At 45.9% G+C, this 21390-nt stretch overlaps 1 protein-coding gene across 5 annotated transcripts in view; it reads right to left on the bottom strand.

Annotated features, from left to right (window-relative positions):
* Positions 1-21390, bottom strand: part of tsnax (translin-associated factor X) — a 47211-nt gene that overhangs the window by 21838 nt on the left and 3983 nt on the right. For 2 of the 5 annotated variants that reach the window (XM_082970345.1, NM_001140656.1), the window contains 3 exon segments: positions 13948-14043; positions 9022-9136; positions 1919-2049 (listed from right to left, as the gene is read on the bottom strand). In XM_082970345.1, coding sequence (XP_082826471.1) covers positions 1919-2049; positions 9022-9136; positions 13948-14023 — 322 coding nt within the window. In that variant the 5' untranslated portion in view covers positions 14024-14043. 5 annotated transcript variants of the gene reach the window in all.

Raw genomic sequence — 21390 nt, 5'->3', positions numbered from 1 at the left:
AATTTTGTCTGCCTTGCCATTCCAAATAAAATGGAATATTCTTTGCTCATATAATTTTAAAAAGCAGGTCACTTGGTGTAGGCAAGGCCTTAAGCAAACAGGTAAACTGGGATATGACCAAAGAGTTAATCAGGGTGATTTTGACACAAATAGACAGGTATTTTCCTTTCCATGGTAGCAAGATCTTATCTATTTTTGCTAACTTTCAACAAAAAAAAACATTATACATGCATACCGAGTATGTCCACATCCCCGTCAGACCATTTTATTGGTAAACTACACGGTAATGTAAAAGTAGCATTTTTTTGTGATCCAATGCGTAATACAGTACACTTATCATAATTTGGTTTTAATCCACAAAGGTTAGATCCAGAAAGTATCTAGATCCTCTATGAGGCTGTGGATCCAAGTTGTGGATTTAAAAGAAAACATGAATCATCAGCGTACAATGACACCTTTGTTTTTAAGCCCTGGATTTCTAATCCCTTAATATTATTGTTGGATCTAATTTTAACAGCTAACATTTCGATGGCAATAATAAATAAATATGCCGATAGTGGACAACCTTGTTTTACTCCTCTAGACAGTTTAAAACTTTCTGAGGTGTAGCCATTATTTACTATTTTACACCTAGGGTTACTATACATAACTTTAACCCATTTTATAAGAGATTCTATAAAATTGAAATATTCCAGGTATTTATATATAAACTCCAGTCGTACTTTATCAAAAGCCTTTTCAAAGTCAGCTATGAATAGCAGACCTGGTTTCACAGATTTTCATTGTGTTCTATTGTTTCCAGTACGTGTCTTATATTATCTCTAATGTATCGTCCATGTAAAAAACCTGTCTGATTAGGATGAATAAAAGTCCTTTCATTTCCTCTCTTTTGAGGAAACTCTTTTGATCTAAATTGCTTTTGTTTTAGAGATGAGTACTGAATTGCATGGCCTCGGAGGGCACATTTAAAAGTATCCCATGCCATAAGGGGATCTGCTGTACCTGTGTTATGTCGGAAAAAGTATGTTGTAAATTCTTCTGTCCAAATTAAAAACAAGTTATCATCCAATAGGCTTTGATTAAATTTCCAATATACTTGCCCAAGTGGAAATTCTGTAAGAGTAATATATATGCCACTTATTTGACTGTCCGACCGCATTCTGTCCCCTATCAATACTTTTTAAACTTTTGACAGCGAGAATGACATAAGAAAGTAGTCAAGATGACTAGCTTGAATGAGCCTCCACCATGTATATCTCACTAGGTCAGAATACTAAGCCTCCATTTATCCACTAGATCCAATGTATCCATGACATTTGTGATTTCCTTAAGTGCATGAGGGTGATAGTTTGTAGTGTGATTTCCTTCACAGTCCATTAAGTTATTTAAAACCGCATTTTAATCTCCCACCATAATAATAGAGTATTGTATTGCTTGTTGGTTTCATAAATTATTAAATATGCTACCGGTCAAACATATTTTAGTGATTATTGTGGGTGTGTCTATATCATATTGTAGTGGGTGTGTCTATATCATATTATAGTGGGTGTGTCTATATCATATTATAGTGGGTGTGTCTATATCATATTGAGTCTGGTCTTCCTTCACAAAATCAGGAGTTTGTCTGTCCGCCTGCCTGCCTGCCTGCCTGCCTGTCTGTCTGTCTGTCTGTCTGTCTGTCTGTCTGTCTGTCTGTCTGTCTGTCTGTCTGTCTGCCTGCCTGCCTGTCCGCCTGTCTGCCTGTCCGCCTGTCTGCCTGTCCGTCTGTCTGCCTGTCTGTCTGCCTGTCCGTCTGTCCGCCTGTCCGTCTGTCCGCCTGTCCGTCTGTCCGCCTGTCCGTCCGTCCGCCTGTCTGTCCGTCCGCCTGTCTGTCCGTCCGCCTGTCTGTCTGCCTGTCTGTCCGTCCGCCTGTCCGTACCTGGTGTGAAGGCTCTATGGAACTGGTTCAGGTCCTCTCCTCTGAGTTCCTCAGCAATCATTCTGATGTTCAGTCTCACTCCATCCAGCTTCAGATCAGCTTCTGTGAGGACCTCCTCCACGTCTGGGACACTGCAGGGACAATAGCATTCACATCAGGCTAGTTGGTATACTGTTAGGACACTGCAGGGACAATACCATTCACATCAGGCTAGTTGGTATACTGTTAGGACACTGCAGGGACAATACCATTCACATCAGGCTAGTTGGTATACTGTTAGGACACTGCAGGGACAATACCATTCACATCAGGCTAGTTGGTATACTGTTAGGACACTGCAGGGACAATACCATTCACATCAGGCTAGTTGGTATACTGTTAGGACACTGCAGGGACAATACCATTCACATCAGGCTAGTTGGTATACTGTTAGGACACTGCAGGGACAATACCATTCACATCAGGCTAGTTGGTATACTGTTAGGACACTGCAGGGACAATACCATTCACATCAGGCTAGTTGGTATACTGTTAGGACACTGCAGGGACAATACCATTCACATCAGGCTAGTTGGTATACTGTTAGGACACTGCAGGGACAATACCATTCACATCAGGCTAGTTGGTATACTGTTAGGACACTGCAGGGACAATACCATTCACATCAGGCTAGTTGGTATACTGTTAGGACACTGCAGGGACAATACCATTCACATCAGGCTAGTTGGTATACTGTTAGGACACTGCAGGGACAATACCATTCACATCAGGCTAGTTGGTATACTGTTAGGACACTGCAGGGACAATACCATTCACATCAGGCTAGTTGGTATACTGTTAGGACACTGCAGGGACAATACCATTCACATCAGGCTAGTTGGTATACTGTTAGGACACTGCAGGGACAATACCATTCACATCAGGCTAGTTGGTATACTGTTAGGACACTGCAGGGACAATACCATTCACATCAGGCTAGTTGGTATACTGTTAGGACACTGCAGGGACAATACCATTCACATCAGGCTAGTTGGTATACTGTTAGGACACTGCAGGGACAATACCATTCACATCAGGCTAGTTGGTATACTGTTAGGACACTGCAGGGACAATACCATTCACATCAGGCTAGTTGATATACTGTTAGGACACTGCAGGGACAATACCATTCACATCAGGCTAGTTGGTATACTGTTAGGACACTGCAGGGACAATACCATTCACATCAGGCTAGTTGGTATACTGTTAGGACACTGCAGGGACAATACCATTCACATCAGGCTAGTTGGTATACTGTTAGGACACTGCAGGGACAATACCATTCACATCAGGCTAGTTGGTATACTGTTAGGACACTGCAGGGACAATACCATTCACATCAGGCTAGTTGGTATACTGTTAGGACACTGCAGGGACAATACCATTCACATCAGGCTAGTTGGTATACTGTTAGGACACTGCAGGGACAATACCATTCACATCAGGCTAGTTGGTATACTGTTAGGACACTGCAGGGACAATACCATTCACATCAGGCTAGTTGGTATACTGTTAGGACACTGCAGGGACAATACCATTCACATCAGGCTAGTTGGTATACTGTTAGGACACTGCAGGGACAATACCATTCACATCAGGCTAGTTGGTATACTGTTAGGACACTGCAGGGACAATACCATTCACATCAGGCTAGTTGGTATACTGTTAGGACACTGCAGGGACAATACCATTCACATCAGGCTAGTTGGTATACTGTTAGGACACTGCAGGGACAATACCATTCACATCAGGCTAGTTGATATACTGTTAGGACACTGCAGGGACAATACCATTCACATCAGGCTAGTTGGTATACTGTTAGGACACTGCAGGGACAATACCATTCACATCAGGCTAGTTGGTATACTGTTAGGACACTGCAGGGACAATACCATTCACATCAGGCTAGTTGGTATACTGTTAGGACACTGCAGGGACAATACCATTCACATCAGGCTAGTTGGTATACTGTTAGGACACTGCAGGGACAATACCATTCACATCAGGCTAGTTGGTATACTGTTAGGACACTGCAGGGACAATACCATTCACATCAGGCTAGTTGGTATACTGTTAGGACACTGCAGGGACAATACCATTCACATCAGGCTAGTTGGTATACTGTTAGGACACTGCAGGGACAATACCATTCACATCAGGCTAGTTGGTATACTGTTAGGACACTGCAGGGACAATACCATTCACATCAGGCTAGTTGGTATACTGTTAGGACACTGCAGGGACAATACCATTCACATCAGGCTAGTTGGTATACTGTTAGGACACTGCAGGGACAATACCATTCACATCAGGCTAGTTGGTATACTGTTAGGACACTGCAGGGACAATACCATTCACATCAGGCTAGTTGGTATACTGTTAGGACACTGCAGGGACAATACCATTCACATCAGGCTAGTTGGTATACTGTTAGGACACTGCAGGGACAATACCATTCACATCAGGCTAGTTGGTATACTGTTAGGACACTGCAGGGACAATACCATTCACATCAGGCTAGTTGGTATACTGTTAGGACACTGCAGGGACAATACCATTCACATCAGGCTAGTTGGTATACTGTTAGGACACTGCAGGGACAATACCATTCACATCAGGCTAGTTGGTATACTGTTAGGACACTGCAGGGACAATACCATTCACATCAGGCTAGTTGGTATACTGTTAGGACACTGCAGGGACAATACCATTCACATCAGGCTAGTTGGTATACTGTTAGGACACTGCAGGGACAATACCATTCACATCAGGCTAGTTGGTATACTGTTAGGACACTGCAGGGACAATACCATTCACATCAGGCTAGTTGGTATACTGTTAGGACACTGCAGGGACAATACCATTCACATCAGGCTAGTTGGTATACTGTTAGGACACTGCAGGGACAATACCATTCACATCAGGCTAGTTGGTATACTGTTAGGACACTGCAGGGACAATACCATTCACATCAGGCTAGTTGGTATACTGTTAGGACACTGCAGGGACAATACCATTCACATCAGGCTAGTTGGTATACTGTTAGGACACTGCAGGGACAATACCATTCACATCAGGCTAGTTGGTATACTGTTAGGACACTGCAGGGACAATACCATTCACATCAGGCTAGTTGGTATACTGTTAGGACACTGCAGGGACAATACCATTCACATCAGGCTAGTTGGTATACTGTTAGGACACTGCAGGGACAATACCATTCACATCAGGCTAGTTGGTATACTGTTAGGACACTGCAGGGACAATAGCATTCACATCAGGCTAGTTGGTATACTGTTAGGACACTGCAGGGACAATACCATTCACATCAGGCTAGTTGGTATACTGTTAGGACACTGCAGGGACAATACCATTCACATCAGGCTAGTTGATATACTGGAAGGTTCTTATAGGATGGACATGACATTTAAAGGTGTACCTTGCAGAAATCACTCTGCCATTTCCTGCTTGCTAAAATTCTAATAGCTAGCCTAATTTCAGGTTGTGACAAAACAAGCAAGTATAGTGTAGAGAATCATTGTACCATCTAAACCGCTGTGAAATATACACTGCTCAAAAAAATAAAGGGAACACTAAAATAACACATCCTAGATCTGAATGAATGAAATAATCTTATTAAATACTTTTTTCTTTACATAGTTGAATGTGCTGACAACAAAATCACACAAAAATAATCAATGGAAATCCAATTTATCAACCCATGGAGGTCTGGATTTGGAGTCACACTCAAAATTAAAGTGGAAAACACACTACAGGCTGATCCAACTTTGATGTAATGTCCTTAAAACAAGTCAAAATGAGGCTCAGTAGTGTGTGTGGCCTCCACGTGCCTGTATGACCTCCCTACAACGCCTGGGCATGCTCCTGATGAGGTGGCGGATGGTCTCCTGAGGGATCTCCTCCCAGACCTGGACTAAAGCATCCGCCAACTCCTGGACAGTCTGTGGTGCAACGTGGCGTTGGTGGATGGAGCGAGACATGATGTCCCAAATGTGCTCAATTGGATTCAGGTCTGGGGAACGGGCGGGCCAGTCCATAGCATCAATGCCTTCCTCTTGCAGGAACTGCTGACACACTCCAGCCACATGAGGTCTAGCATTGTTTTGCACTAGGAGGAACCCAGGGCCAACCGCACCAGCATATGGTCTCACAAGGGATCTGAGGATCTCATCTCGGTACCCAATGGCAGTCAGGCTACCTCTGGCGAGCACATGGAGGGCTGTGCGGCCCCCCAAAGAAATGCCACCCCACACCATGACTGACCCACCGCGAAACCGGTCATGCTGGAGGATGTTGCAGGCAGCAGAACGTTCTCCACGGCGTCTCCAGACTCTGTCACGTCTGTCACATGTGCTCAGTGTGAACCTGCCTTCATCTGTGAAGAGCACAGGACGCCAGTGGCGAATTTGCCAATCTTGGTGTTCTCTGGCAAATGCCAAACGTCCTGCACGGTGCTGGGCTGTAAGCACAACCCCCACCTGTGGACGTCGGGCCCTCATACCACCCTCATGGAGTCTGTTTCTGACCGTTTGAGCAGACACATGCACATTTGTGGCCTGCTGAAGGTCATTTTGCAGGGCTCTGGCAGTGCTCCTCCTGCTCCTCCTTGCACAAAGGCGGAGGTAGCGGTCCTGCTGCTGGGTTGTTGCCCTCCTACAGCCTCCTCCACGTCTCCTGATGTACTGGCCTGTCTCCTGGTAGCGCCTCCATGCTCTGGACACTACGCTGACAGACACAGCAAATCTTCTTGCCACAGCTCGCATTGATGTGCCATCCTGGATGAGCTGCACTACCTGAGCCACTTGTGTGGGTTGTAGACTCCGTCTCATGCTACCACTAGAGTGAAAGCACCGCCAGCATTCAAAAGTGACCAAAACATCAGCCAGGAAGCATAGGAACTGAGAAGTGGTCTGTGGTCCCCACCTGCAGAACCACTCCTTTATTGGGGGTGTCTTGCTAATTGCCTATAATTTCCACCTGTCGTCTATTTCATTTGTACAACAGAATGTGAAATTTATTGTCAATCAGTGTTGCTTCCTAAGTGGACAGTTTGATTTCACAGAAGTGTGATTGACTTGGAGTTACATTGTGTTGTTTAAGTGTTCCCTTAATTTTTTGGAGCAGTGTATATTCCAAAAGGAAAAAGATTGTATTTTCAGCTGTTTGATAGTGATAGCACATATCTACCAAATCAAATCAAATCCTAACTAATCAATGACCTTAAAACCTGTTTGGGATAGGGGGCAGTATTTTCACGGCCGGATAAAAACCGTACCCAATTTAATCTGGTTACTACTCCTGCCCAGAAACTAGAATATGCATATAATTAGTAGATTTGGATAGAAACCACCCTAAAGTTTCTAAAACTGTTTGAATGGTGTCTGTGAGTATAACAGAACCCATATGGCAGGCAAAAACCTGAGAAGATTTTATACAGGAAGTGCCCTGTCTGACAATTTGTTCTCCTTCTAGGGCATCTATGTCAAATATACAGCATCTCTGCTGTAACGTGACATTTTCTAAGGCTTCCATTGGCTCTAGGAAGGCGCCAGAAAGTGGAATGAGAGCTCTCCAGTCTCTGGGCGAAAAACAGCAGGGTTTTTTGTGAGTGGTCCTGCTGAGAACAATGACACTGAGGCGCGCGTGCACGAGACGACTCCATGTTTTTCTTTCAGTGTTTGAATGAACACAACGTCGCCCGGTTGGAATTATATCGCTATTTTACGAGAAAAATAGCATAAAAATGTATTTTAAACAGCGTTTGACATGCTTCAAGGTACGGTAATGGAATATTTTGAAATTCTTTGTCACGAAATGCGCCGGCGCGTCACCCTTCGGTTAGTGACTTGAACGCACGAACAAAACGGAGCTATTTGGATATAACTATGGATTATTTCGACCCAAAACAACATTTGTTGTTGAAGTAGAAGTCCTGGGAGTGCATTCTGACGAAGAAGAGCAAAGGTAATCCAATTTTTCTTATAGTAAATCTGATATTAAACACTGCATTTGGCTAACCTAGATGATATTAAACACTGCATTTGGCTAACCTAGATGATATTAAACACTGCATTTGGCTAACTTAGATGCTATTAAACACTGCATTTGGCTAACCTAGATGATATTTAACACTGCATTTGGCTAACCTAGATGATATTTAACACTGCATTTGGCTAACCTAGATGCTATTAAACACTGCATTTGGCTAACCTAGATGATATTAAACACTGCATTTGGCTAACCTAGATGATATTTAACACTGCATTTGGCTAACCTAGATGATATTAAACACTGCATTTGGCTAACCTAGATGATATTTAACACTGCATTTGGCTAACCTAGATGCTATTAAACACTGCATTTGGCTAACCTAGATGCTATTAAACACTGCATTTGGCTAACCTAGATGATATTAAACACTGCATTTGGCTAACCTAGATGATATTAAACACTGCATTTGGCTAACCTAGATGATATTTAACACTGCATTTGGCTAACTTAGATGCTATTAAACACTGCATTTGGCTAACCTAGATGATATTAAACACTGCATTTGGCTAACCTAGATGATATTAAACACTGCATTTGGCTAACCTAGATGATATTAAACACTGCATTTGGCTAACCTAGATGCTATTAAACACTGCATTTGGCTAACCTAGATGCTATTAAACACTGCATTTGGCTAACCTAGATGATATTAAACACTGCATTTGGCTAACCTAGATGATATTTAACACTGCATTTGGCTAACCTAGATGCTATTAAACACTGCATTTGGCTAACCTAGATGCTATTTAACACTGCATTTGGCTAACCTAGATGATATTTAACACTGCATTTGGCTAACCTAGATGATATTAAACACTGCATTTGGCTAACCTAGATGATATTAAACACTGCATTTGATTTGAAACCATAAGAAGTGGCCAAATATATATGAGGTTAACATTTTTCCTATACAGTTTTTTTCTTTCAAACGTGGCCGCTGAGGACCTCCTAAGGACCCTGGAAGACTCCATTTTGTAGTTCAGACAATTTACCTGGTGACTCTGTGCAGTAGAAATATTGTCCTCTTGCTTTCAATGGTGATGTCTCTGCTGAGTTTGACCAGGCGCTCATGCTTGTCATGCTTGGTGTCGAGCTCCTGCTGGAACACTGGCAAGGTAGAAATATCGGATTAGTAGGCTATATAAGAACAGTTTGAAGATAAATACACAACGCGGAGGATGAGAGGACTAAAAACTAGAGTACTAACGGTCAATAGGGATTGGCCATTGGCCCAGTTGTACTGCAAGGACTTCTGATTGGTTAACCCCAGGCAAGGGGGTGGAGGGGTTATAAATGGCTTCCTGTTCATTAGTTCAGTGGAGAATAGCTGAGGACAGGGGACTTCTGATTGGTTAAGGCTACACTGGGACCAGCTAGCTGAGGACAGGCTGGACATCTACCTGCTGGGTATTAACATTACACTGGGACCAGCTAGCTGAGGACAGGCTGGACATCTACCTGCTGGGTATTAACATTACACTGGGACCAGCTAGCTGAGGACAGGCTGGACATCTACCTGCTGGGTATTAACATTACACTGGGACCAGCTAGCTGAGGACAGGCTGGACATCTACCTGCTGGGTATTAACATTACACTGGGACCAGCTAGCTGAGGACAGGCTGGACATCTACCTGCTGGGTATTAACATTACACTGGGACCAGCTAGCTGAGGACAGGCTGGACATCTACCTGCTGGGTATTAACATTACACTGGGACCAGCTAGCTGAGGACAGGCTGGACATCTACCTGCTGGGTATTAACATTACACTGGGACCAGCTAGCTGAGGACAGGCTGGACATCTACCTGCTGGGTATTAACATTACACTGGGACCAGCTAGCTGAGGACAGGCTGGACATCTACCTGCTGGGTATTAACATTACACTGGGACCAGCTAGCTGAGGACAGGCTGGACATCTACCTGCTGGGTATTAACATTACACTGGGACCAGCTAGCTGAGGACAGGCTGGACATCTACCTGCTGGGTATTAACATTACACTGGGACCAGCTAGCTGAGGACAGGCTGGACATCTACCTGCTGGGTATTAACATTACACTGGGACCAGCTAGCTGAGGACAGGCTGGACATCTACCTGCTGGGTATTAACATTACACTGGGACCAGCTAGCTGAGGACAGGCTGGACATCTACCCGCTGGGTATTAACATTACACTGGGACCAGCTAGCTGAGGACAGGCTGGACATCTACCCGCTGGGTATTAACATTACACTGGGACCAGCTAGCTGAGGACAGGCTGGACATCTACCTGCTGGGTATTAACATTACACTGGGACCAGCTAGCTGAGGACAGGCTGGACATCTACCTGCTGGGTATTAACATTACACTGGGACCAGCTAGCTGAGGACAGGCTGGACATCTACCTGCTGGGTATTAACATTACACTGGGACCAGCTAGCTGAGGACAGGCTGGACATCTACCTGCTGGGTATTAACATTACACTGGGACCAGCTAGCTGAGGACAGGCTGGACATCTACCCGCTGGGTATTAACATTACACTGGGACCAGCTAGCTGAGGACAGGCTGGACATCTACCCGCTGGGTATTAACATTACACTGGGACCAGCAAGCTGAGGACAGGCTGGACATCTACCTGCTGGGTATTAACATTACACTGGGACCAGCTAGCTGAGGACAGGCTGGACATCTACCTGCTGGGTATTAACATTACACTGGGACCAGCTAGCTGAGGACAGGCTGGACATCTACCTGCTGGGTATTAACATTACACTGGGACCAGCTAGCTGAGGACAGGCTGGACATCTACCTGCTGGGTATTAACATTACACTGGGACCAGCTAGCTGAGGACAGGCTGGACAGCTACCTGCTGGGTATTAACATTACACTGGGACCAGCTAGCTGAGGACAGGCTGGACATCTACCTGCTGGGTATTAACATTACACTGGGACCAGCTAGCTGAGGACAGGCTGGACATCTACCTGCTGGGTATTAACATTACACTGGGACCAGCTAGCTGAGGACAGGCTGGACAGCTACCTGCTGGGTATTAACATTACACTGGGACCAGCTAGCTGAGGACAGGCTGGACATCTACCTGCTGGGTATTAACATTACACTGGGACCAGCTAGCTGAGGACAGGCTGGACATCTACCTGCTGGGTATTAACATTACACTGGGACCAGCTAGTTGAGGACAGGCTGGACATCTACCTGCTGGGTATTAACATTACACTGGGACCAGCTAGCTGAGGACAGGCTGGACATCTACCTGCTGGGTATTAACATTACACTGGGACCAGCTAGCTGAGGACAGGCTGGACATCTACCTGCTGGGTATTAACATTACACTGGGACCAGCAAGCTGAGGACAGGCTGGACATCTACCTGCTGGGTATTAACATTACACTGGGACCAGCTAGCTGAGGACAGGCTGGACATCTACCTGCTGGGTATTAACATTACACTGGGACCAGCTAGCTGAGGACAGGCTGGACATCTACCTGCTGGGTATTAACATTACACTGGGACCAGCTAGCTGAGGACAGGCTGGACATCTACCTGCTGGGTATTAACATTACACTGGGACCAGCTAGCTGAGGACAGGCTGGACAGCTACCTGCTGGGTATTAACATTACACTGGGACCAGCTAGCTGAGGACAGGCTGGACATCTACCTGCTGGGTATTAACATTACACTGGGACCAGCTAGCTGAGGACAGGCTGGACAGCTACCTGCTGGGTATTAACATTACACTGGGACCAGCTAGCTGAGGACAGGCTGGACATCTACCTGCTGGGTATTAACATTACACTGGGACCAGCTAGCTGAGGACAGGCTGGACATCTACCAGCTGGGTATTAACATTACACTGGGACCAGCTAGCCGAGGACAGGCTGGACATCTACCCGCTGGGTATTAACATTACACTGGGACCAGCTAGCCGAGGACAGGCTGGACATCTACCCGCTGGGTATTAACATTACACTGGGACCAGCTAGCCGAGGACAGGCTGGACATCTACCCGCTGGGTATTAACATTACACTGGGACCAGCTAGCCGAGGACAGGCTGGACATCTACCCGCTGGGTATTAACATTACACTGGGACCAGCTAGCCGAGGACAGGCTGGACATCTACCCGCTGGGTATTAACATTACACTGGGACCAGCTAGCCGAGGACAGGCTGGACATCTACCCGCTGGGTATTAACATTACACTGGGACCAGCTAGCTGAGGACAGGCTGGACATCTACCTGCTGGGTATTAACATTACACTGGGACCAGCTAGCTGAGGACAGGCTGGACATCTACCTGCTGGGTATTAACATTACACTGGGACCAGCTAGCTGAGGACAGGCTGGACATCTACCCGCTGGGTATTAACATTACACTGGGACCAGCTAGCTGAGGACAGGCTGGACATCTACCTGCTGGGTATTAACATTACACTGGGACCAGCTAGCTGAGGACAGGCTGGACATCTACCTGCTGGGTATTAACATTACACTGGGACCAGCTAGCTGAGGACAGGCTGGACATCTACCTGCTGGGTATTAACATTACACTGGGACCAGCTAGCTGAGGACAGGCTGGACATCTACCTGCTGGGTATTAACATTACACTGGGACCAGCTAGCTGAGGACAGGCTGGACATCTACCTGCTGGGTATTAACATTACACTGGGACCAGCTAGCTGAGGACAGGCTGGACATCTACCTGCTGGGTATTAACATTACACTGGGACCAGCTAGCTGAGGACAGGCTGGACATCTACCTGCTGGGTATTAACATTACACTGGGACCAGCTAGCTGAGGACAGGCTGGACATCTACCCGCTGGGTATTAACATTACACTGGGACCAGCTAGCTGAGGACAGGCTGGACATCTACCTGCTGGGTATTAACATTACACTGGGACCAGCTAGCTGAGGACAGGCTGGACATCTACCTGCTGGGTATTAACATTACACTGGGACCAGCTAGCTGAGGACAGGCTGGACATCTACCTGCTGGGTATTAACATTACACTGGGACCAGCTAGCTGAGGACAGGCTGGACATCTACCTGCTGGGTATTAACATTACACTGGGACCAGCTAGCTGAGGACAGGCTGGACATCTACCCGCTGGGTATTAACATTACACTGGGACCAGCTAGCTGAGGACAGGCTGGACATCTACCCGCTGGGTATTAACATTACACTGGGACCAGCAAGCTGAGGACAGGCTGGACATCTACCTGCTGGGTATTAACATTACACTGGGACCAGCTAGCTGAGGACAGGCTGGCATCTACCTGCTGGGTATTAACATTACACTGGGACCAGCTAGCTGAGGACAGGCTGGACATCTACCTGCTGGGTATTAACATTACACTGGGACCAGCTAGCTGAGGACAGGCTGGACATCTACCTGCTGGGTATTAACATTACACTGGGACCAGCTAGCTGAGGACAGGCTGGACATCTACCCGCTGGGTATTAACATTACACTGGGACCAGCTAGCTGAGGACAGGCTGGACATCTACCCGCTGGGTATTAACATTACACTGGGACCAGCAAGCTGAGGACAGGCTGGACATCTACCTGCTGGGTATTAACATTACACTGGGACCAGCTAGCTGAGGACAGGCTGTCCTCTCTGAATAAACCTATTTTTCTCCCCCTGATTTGCTTTGGGGGGTTGTGTTATTGAAGAATAACAGAAACTGCTAACAGCTGCATCTCATTCTACCACAACTATAATGGTATGATTAGTAGTGAAGAGAGAGGAGGTGGTGAAGAGGGGGAGGGAGAGGAGGAGGTGAAGAGGGGTAGGGAGAAGGGGGAGTAAAGGGAGAGGAGGTGGTGAAGAGGGGGAGGTGGAAGGAGGAGTGTACTCTGGGCTGAATGTACATTCAGGTACCACAGGAAATGATCTAGTGGATACCTTTGAATGCAGACATCACAGGTGATGTCAAGTTATCTCCTGTGTCGCGGTCATCTGTTTTCTGACTGGTCTTCATCCTCCGAGGATACCCTTCACCTGAGGAGGGGCGGCAGGTAGCCTCGTGGTTAGAGCGTTGGACTAGAAAGGCTGCTGGATCGAATCCCCGAGCTGACAAGGTACAAATCTGTCGTTCTGACCCTGAATAAGGCAGTTAACACACTGTTCCTAGGCCCTCATTGAAAATAAGAATTAGTTTTTAACTGACTTGCCCAGTTAAATAAAGGTAAAATGTTTAAAAAAAGCAGAGAGACAGGGAGATTACAGATGAGGACATCCTTTACCTGAGGAGAGACAGGGAGATTACAGATGAGGACATCCTTTACCTGAGGAGAGACAGGGAGATTACAGATGAGGACATCCTTTACCTGAGGAGAGAGACAGGGAGATTACAGATGAGGATATCCTTTACCTGAGGAGAGACAGGGAGATTACAGATGAGGACATCCTTTACCTGAGGAGAGAGACAGGGAGATTACAGATGAGGACATCCTTTACCTGAGGAGAGAGACAGGGAGATTACAGATGAGGACATCCTTTACCTGAGGAGAGACAGGGAGATTACAGATGAGGACATCCTTTACCTGAGGACAGGGAGATTACAGATGAGGACATCCTTTACCTGAGGAGAGACAGGGAGATTACAGATGAGGACATCCTTTACCTGAGGACAGGGAGATTACAGATGAGGACATCCTTTACCTGAGGAGAGAGACAGGGAGATTACAGATGAGGACATCCTTTACCTGAGGAGAGACAGGGAGATTACAGATGAGGATCTCCTTTACCTGAGGAGAGACAGGGAGATTACAGATGAGGACATCCTTTACCTGAGGAGAGACAGGGAGATTACAGATGAGGACATCCTTTACCTGAGGAGAGACAGGGAGATTACAGATGAGGACATCCTTTACCTGAGGAGAGACAGGGAGATTACAGATGAGGACATCCTTTACCTGAGGAGAGACAGGGAGATTACAGATGAGGACATCCCTGAGATATCTACTGCAGCCCTCATCCTCCACATACAGCACCCGTTCACTCCCCACTATCTGAGATATCTACTGCAGCCCTCATCCTCCACATACAGCACCCGTTCACTCCCCCCTATCTGAGATATCTACTGCAGCCCTCATCCTCCACATACAGCACCCGTTCACTCCCCCCTATCTGAGATATCTACTTCAGCCCTCATCCTCCACATACAACACCCGTTCTGCCAGTCACATTCTGTTAAAGGTCCCCAAAGTACACACATCCCTGGGTCGCTCGTCTTTTCAGTTCGATGCAGCTAGCGACTGGAACGAGCTGCAACAAACACTCAAACTGCACAGTTTTATCTCCATCTCTTCATTCAAAGACTCAATCATGGAAACTTACTGACAGTTGTGGCTGCTTCGAGTGATGTATTGTTGTCTCTACCTTCTTGCCCTTTGTGCTGTTGTCTGTGCCCAATAATGGTTGTACCCTGTGCTGCTGCCATGTTGTGTTGCTACCATGTTGTTGTCATGCTGTGTTGCTGCCATGCTGTGTTGTCATGTGTTGCTACCATGCTGTGTTGTCATGTGTTGCTACCATGCTGTGTTGTCATGTTGTGTTGCTGCCATGCTGTGTTGTCATGTGTTGCTACCATGCTGTGTTGTCATGTTGTGTTGCTACCATGTTGTTGTCATGTTGTGTTGCTGCCATGCTGTGTTGTCATGTGTTGCTGCCATGCTGTGTTGTCATGTGTTGCTGCCATGCTGTGTTGTCATGTGTTGCTACTATGCTGTGTTGTCATGTGTTGCTACCATGTTGTTGTCATGTTGTGTTGCTACCATGTTGTTGTCATGTTGTGTTGCTACCATGCTGTGTTGTCATGTGTTGCTGCCTTGCTGTGTTGTCATGTGTTGCTACCATGCTGTGTTGTCATGTGTTGCTACCATGCTGTGTTGTCATGTGTTGCTGCCATGCTGTGTTGTCATGTGTTGCTACCATGCTGTGTTGTCTTGTGTTGCTGCCATGCTGTGTTGTCATGTTGTGTTGCTGCCATGCTGTGTTGTCATGTGTTGCTGCCATGCTGTGTTGTCATGTTGTGTTGCTGCCATGCTGTGTTGTCATGTGTTGCTACCATGCTGTGTTGTCATGTGTTGCTGCCATGCTGTGTTGTCTTGTGTTGCTGCCATGCTGTGTTGTCATGTTGTGTTGCTGCCATGCTGTGTTGTCATGTTGTGTTGCTGCCATGTTGTTGTCATGTTGTGTTGCTGCCATGCTGTGTTGTCATGTGTTGCTGCCATGCTGTTGTCATGTTGTGTTGCTGCCATGCTGTGTTGTCATGTGTTGCTGCCATGCTGTGTTGTCATGTGTTGCTGCCATGCTGTGTTGTCATGTGTTGCTGCCATGTTGTGTTGTCATGTTGTGTTGCTACCATGCTGTGTTGTCATGTGTTGCTGCCATGTTGTGTTGTCATGTTGTGTTGCTGCCATGCTGTGTTGTCATGTGTTGCTGCCATGCTGTGTTGTCATGTTGTGTTGCTGCCATGCTGTGTTGTCATGTGTTGCTGCCATGCTGTGTTGTCTTGTGTTGCTACCATGCTGTGTTGTCTTGTGTTGCTACCATGCTGTGTTGTCATGTTGTGTTGCTGCCATGCTGTGTTGTCATGTGTTGCTACCATGCTGTGTTGTCATGTGTTGCTACCATGCTGTGTTGTCTTGTGTTGCTGCCATGCTGTGTTGTCATGTTGTGTTGCTGCCATGCTGTGTTGTCATGTGTTGCTGCCATGCTGTGTTGTCATGTTGTGTTGCTGCCATGCTGTGTTGTCATGTGTTGCTACCATGCTGTGTTGTCATGTGTTGCTGCCATGCTGTGTTGTCTTGTGTTGCTGCCATGCTGTGTTGTCATGTTGTGTTGCTGCCATGCTGTGTTGTCATGTTGTGTTGCTGCCATGCTGTGTTGTCATGTTGTGTTGCTGCCATGCTGTGTTGTCATGTGTTGCTGCCATGCTGTTGTCATGTTGTGTTGCTGCCATGCTGTGTTGTCATGTGTTGCTGCCATGCTGTGTTGTCATGTGTTGCTGCCATGCTGTGTTATCATGTGTTGCTGCCATGTTGTGTTGTCATGTTGTGTTGCTACCATGCTGTGTTGTCATGTGTTGCTGCCATGTTGTGTTGTCATGTTGTGTTGCTGCCATGCTGTGTTGTCATGTGTTGCTGCCATGCTGTGTTGTCATGTTGTGTTGCTGCCATGCTGTGTTGTCATGTGTTGCTGCCATGCTGTGTTGTCTTGTGTTGCTACCATGCTGTGTTGTCTTGTGTTGCTACCATGCTGTGTTGTCATGTTGTGTTGCTGCCATGCTGTGTTGTCATGTTGTGTTGCTGCCATGCTGTGTTGTCATGTTGTGTTGCTGCCATGCTGTGTTGTCTTGTGTTGCTGCCATGCTGTGTTGTCATGTGTTGCTGCCATGCTGTGTTGTCATGTGTTGCTGCCATGCTGTGTTGTCATGTGTTGCTGCCATGCTGTGTTGTCATGTGTTGCTGCCATGCTGTGTTGTCTTGTGTTGCTGCCATGCTGTGTTGTCTTGTGTTGCTGCCATGCTGTGTTGTCTTGTGTTGCTGCCATGCTGTGTTGTCATGTGTTGCTGCCATGCTGTGTTGTCATGTGTTGCTACCATGCTGTGTTGTCATGTGTTGCTGCCATGCTGTGTTGTCATGTTGTGTTGCTGCCATGCTGTGTTGTCATGTTGTGTTGCTGCCATGCTGTGTTGTCTTGTGTTGCTACCATGTTGTTGTCATGTGTTGCTGCCATGCTGTGTTGTCTTGTGTTGCTACCATGTTGTTGTCTTGTGTTGCTACCATGCTGTGTTGTCATGTGTTGCTGCCATGCTGTGTCGTCATGTGTTGCTGCCATGCTGTGTTGTCATGTGTTGCTGCCATGCTGTGTTGTCATGTGTTGCTGCCATGCTGTGTTGTCATGTGTTGCTGCCATGCTGTGTTGTCATGTGTTGCTGCCATGCTGTGTTGTCATGTGTTGCTGCCATGCTGTGTTGTCATGTGTTGCTGCCATGCTGTGTTGTCATGTGTTGCTACCATGCTGTGTTGCTGCCATGCTGTGTTGTCATGTTGTGTTGCTACCATGCTGTGTTGTCATGCTGTGTTGCTGCCATGCTGTGTTGTCATGTTGTGTTGCTGCCATGCTGTGTTGTCATGTTGTGTTGCTGCCATGCTGTGTTGTCATGTTGTGTTGCTGCCATGCTGTGTTGTCATGTTGTGTTGCTGCCATGCTGTTGTCATGTTGTGTTGCTGCCATGCTGTGTTGTCATGTGTTGCTGCCATGCTGTGTTGTCATGTGTTGCTGCCATGCTGTTGTCATGTTGTGTTGCTGCCATGCTGTGTTGTCATGTGTTGCTGCCATGCTGTGTTGTCATGTGTTGCTGCCATGCTGTGTTGTCATGTGTTGCTGCCATGTTGTGTTGTCATGTTGTGTTGCTACCATGCTGTGTTGTCATGTGTTGCTGCCATGTTGTGTTGTCATGTTGTGTTGCTGCCATGCTGTGTTGTCATGTTGTGTTGCTACCATGTTGTTGTCATGTTGTGTTGTTATCATGCTGTGTTGTCATGTGTTGCTGCCATGCTGTGTTGTTGTCTTATGTCTCTCTTTATGTCGTGTTGTGTTGTCTCTCTTGTCGTGATGTGTGTTTTGTCCTATATTTTTATTTTATTTATTTATATTTTTAATCCCAGCTCCCGTCCCCGCAGGAGGCCTATTGCCTTTTGGTAGGTCGTCATTGTAAATAAGAATTTGTTCTTAAATGACTTGCCCAGTTAAATAAAGGTTCAATAAAATACCCTTCACCTGACGAGAAATATTACAGAGATTACAGATGAAAGATTCATATTATATTTAAGTAATACAGCACCTCGGGGGTTTGTGGTATATGGCCAATATACCACGGCGAAGTAATGTTCTTAGGCACAACACAACGTGGAGTGCCTGGATACAGCCCTTAGCTGTGGTGTATTGGCCATATACCACAAACCCCCGAGGTGCCTTAATGCTATTATAAACTGGTTACCAACATAATTAAAAGACTTAATACCCATGTTATATGGTCTGTTATAAACTGGGTGGCTCAAGCCCTGAATGCTGATTGGCTGACAGACGTGGTATATCAGACCCTATACCACATGTATGACTAGGGTTGCAAAAGGTCGGAAACTTAAGGCTGGGGATTTTGTTTAAATTCATCAAAATAAATAGCTTATAACAGAGAACCTTTTTGTGGGATACACACAATGTAATTCTAGGTCTTTTGGCATATTTTGGTTAAACTATCCCCAATTCAATGGAATTGCAACCCTCTGCATGCACAGTGCATTCTTCCATCACATGTACAGCTGATTCTCAAGATCTTGCACACTAATGAGACGCTATTGAGCCCACACTACTACACTGTCTGAGCCACGGACTACATGCTTTCTGGTAAGGTTTGATTACAGTGAATATTTTTTATATGACATACATGATTTTTTTGTTAAATAGTAAATAGTAGCCTACAGCAAAGTGTGTTTTAAATAATTTCTAACTTGTTAACAATTTCTGCTACTTAGTTTTTGCTACTATGTGGGTTTTAGCTTGCTTGAGCCTGCTAACTAAAGGAGTGTTAATTCACCTGTTTCCATACATGTTTCATTTTAACAAAGGAGTTGTTTAATCTAACTGCTTAACAATTTTTCTGTACATTGAATTGTATTTATTTATTTTTACACATTTTTCCCTAATCTTTACAGGAAAATGCCATGGGCACTATCTGATGTGTGGAGACATTTCACTGCAGCTAATATAGAAGGAAAAGCTGTGTACATGTGCTAATACTGGGCCAAATCATATGTGAAGAATGCAACATAGATGCAGAATCATCTGGCCAAGTGCATAAAGTTCCCTCAGCGCTCACAACAAGCAACGTCTGACTAAAGTCCCTCTACTTCTATTGGAGGTGGCAGCGTAGCCTAGTGGTTGGAGCGTTGGACTAGTAACCGATAGGTAACTGCAGTTAACTGCCTTGTTCAGGGGTACAACGACAGATTTTGTACCTTGTCAGCTCGGGGATTCGATCTTGCAACCTTTCGGTTAATAGTCCAACAAGGACCAGTCAATCTGGACCCTCTCTTCCTAAAATGATCAGCCGAAATTGTTGCAACCCCTATTACTAGCCTGTTCAACCTCTCTTTCGTATCGTTTGAGATCCCCAAAGATTGGAAAGCTGCCGCGGTCATACCCCTCATCAAAGGGGGAGACACTCTAGACCCAAACTGTTACAGACCTATATCTATCCTACCCTGCCTTTCTAAAGTCTTCGAAAGCCAAGTAAACAAACAGATCACCGACCATTTCGAATCCCACCGTACCTTCTCCGCTATGCAATCTGGTTTCAGAGCTGGTCATGGGTGCACCTCAGCCACGCTCAAGGTCCTAAACGATATCATAACCGCCATCGATAAGAGACAATACTGTGCAGCTCTATTCATCGACCTGGCCAAGACTTTCGACTCTGTCAATCACCACATTCTTATCGGCAGACTCAACAGCCTTGGTTTCTCAAACAACTGCCTCGCCTGGTTCACCAACTACTTCTCAGACAGAGTTCAGTGTGTCAAATCGGAGGGCCTGTTGTCTGGATCTCTGGCAGTCTCTATGGGGGTGCCACAGGGTTCAATTCACGAGCCAACTCTTTTCTCTGTATATATCAACGATGTCACTCTTGCTGCTGGTGATTCCCTGATCCACCTCTACGCAGACGATACCATTCTGTATACATCTGGCCCTTCTTTGGACACTGTGTTAACTTCTTCGGGCTAGGGGGCAGTATTCGGAAGTTTGGATAAATGAGGTGCCCAAAGTAAACTGCCTGTTACTCAGGCCCAGAAGCTATATATTGGTAGTATTCGATAGAAAACACTCTAAGGTTTCCAAAACTGTTAAAATAATGTCTGTGAGTATAACAGAACTGATATGGCTGGCAAAAACCAGAGGACAAAGTTTATCAGTTCTGACATCTACAAATACCTAGCATCACTACTCTGGATGGTTCTGACTTGTGTCAGAACCATGTGGACAACTACAAATACCTAGGTGTCTAGTTAGACTGTAAACTCTCCTTCCAGACTCACATTAAACATCTCCAATCCAAAATTAAATCTAGAATCGGCTCCCTATTTCGCAAACAAAGCACACTTCACTCATGCTGCCAAACATACCCTCGTAAAACTGACTATCCTACCGATCCTTGACTTCGGCAATGTCATTTACAAAATAGCCTCCAACACTCTACTCAGCAAACTGGATGCAGTCTATCACAGTGCCATCCGTTTTGTCACCAAAGCCCCATATATACTACCCACCACTGTAACC

The sequence above is a fragment of the Salmo salar genome, chromosome 28, assembly GCF_965601325.2.
Source record: "Salmo salar chromosome 28, fSalSal1, whole genome shotgun sequence".
NCBI lineage: Eukaryota > Metazoa > Chordata > Actinopteri > Salmoniformes > Salmonidae > Salmo > Salmo salar.
Note: the sequence above shows the minus strand (reverse complement) of the source record. Positions and strands in the feature narration are given on the sequence as shown.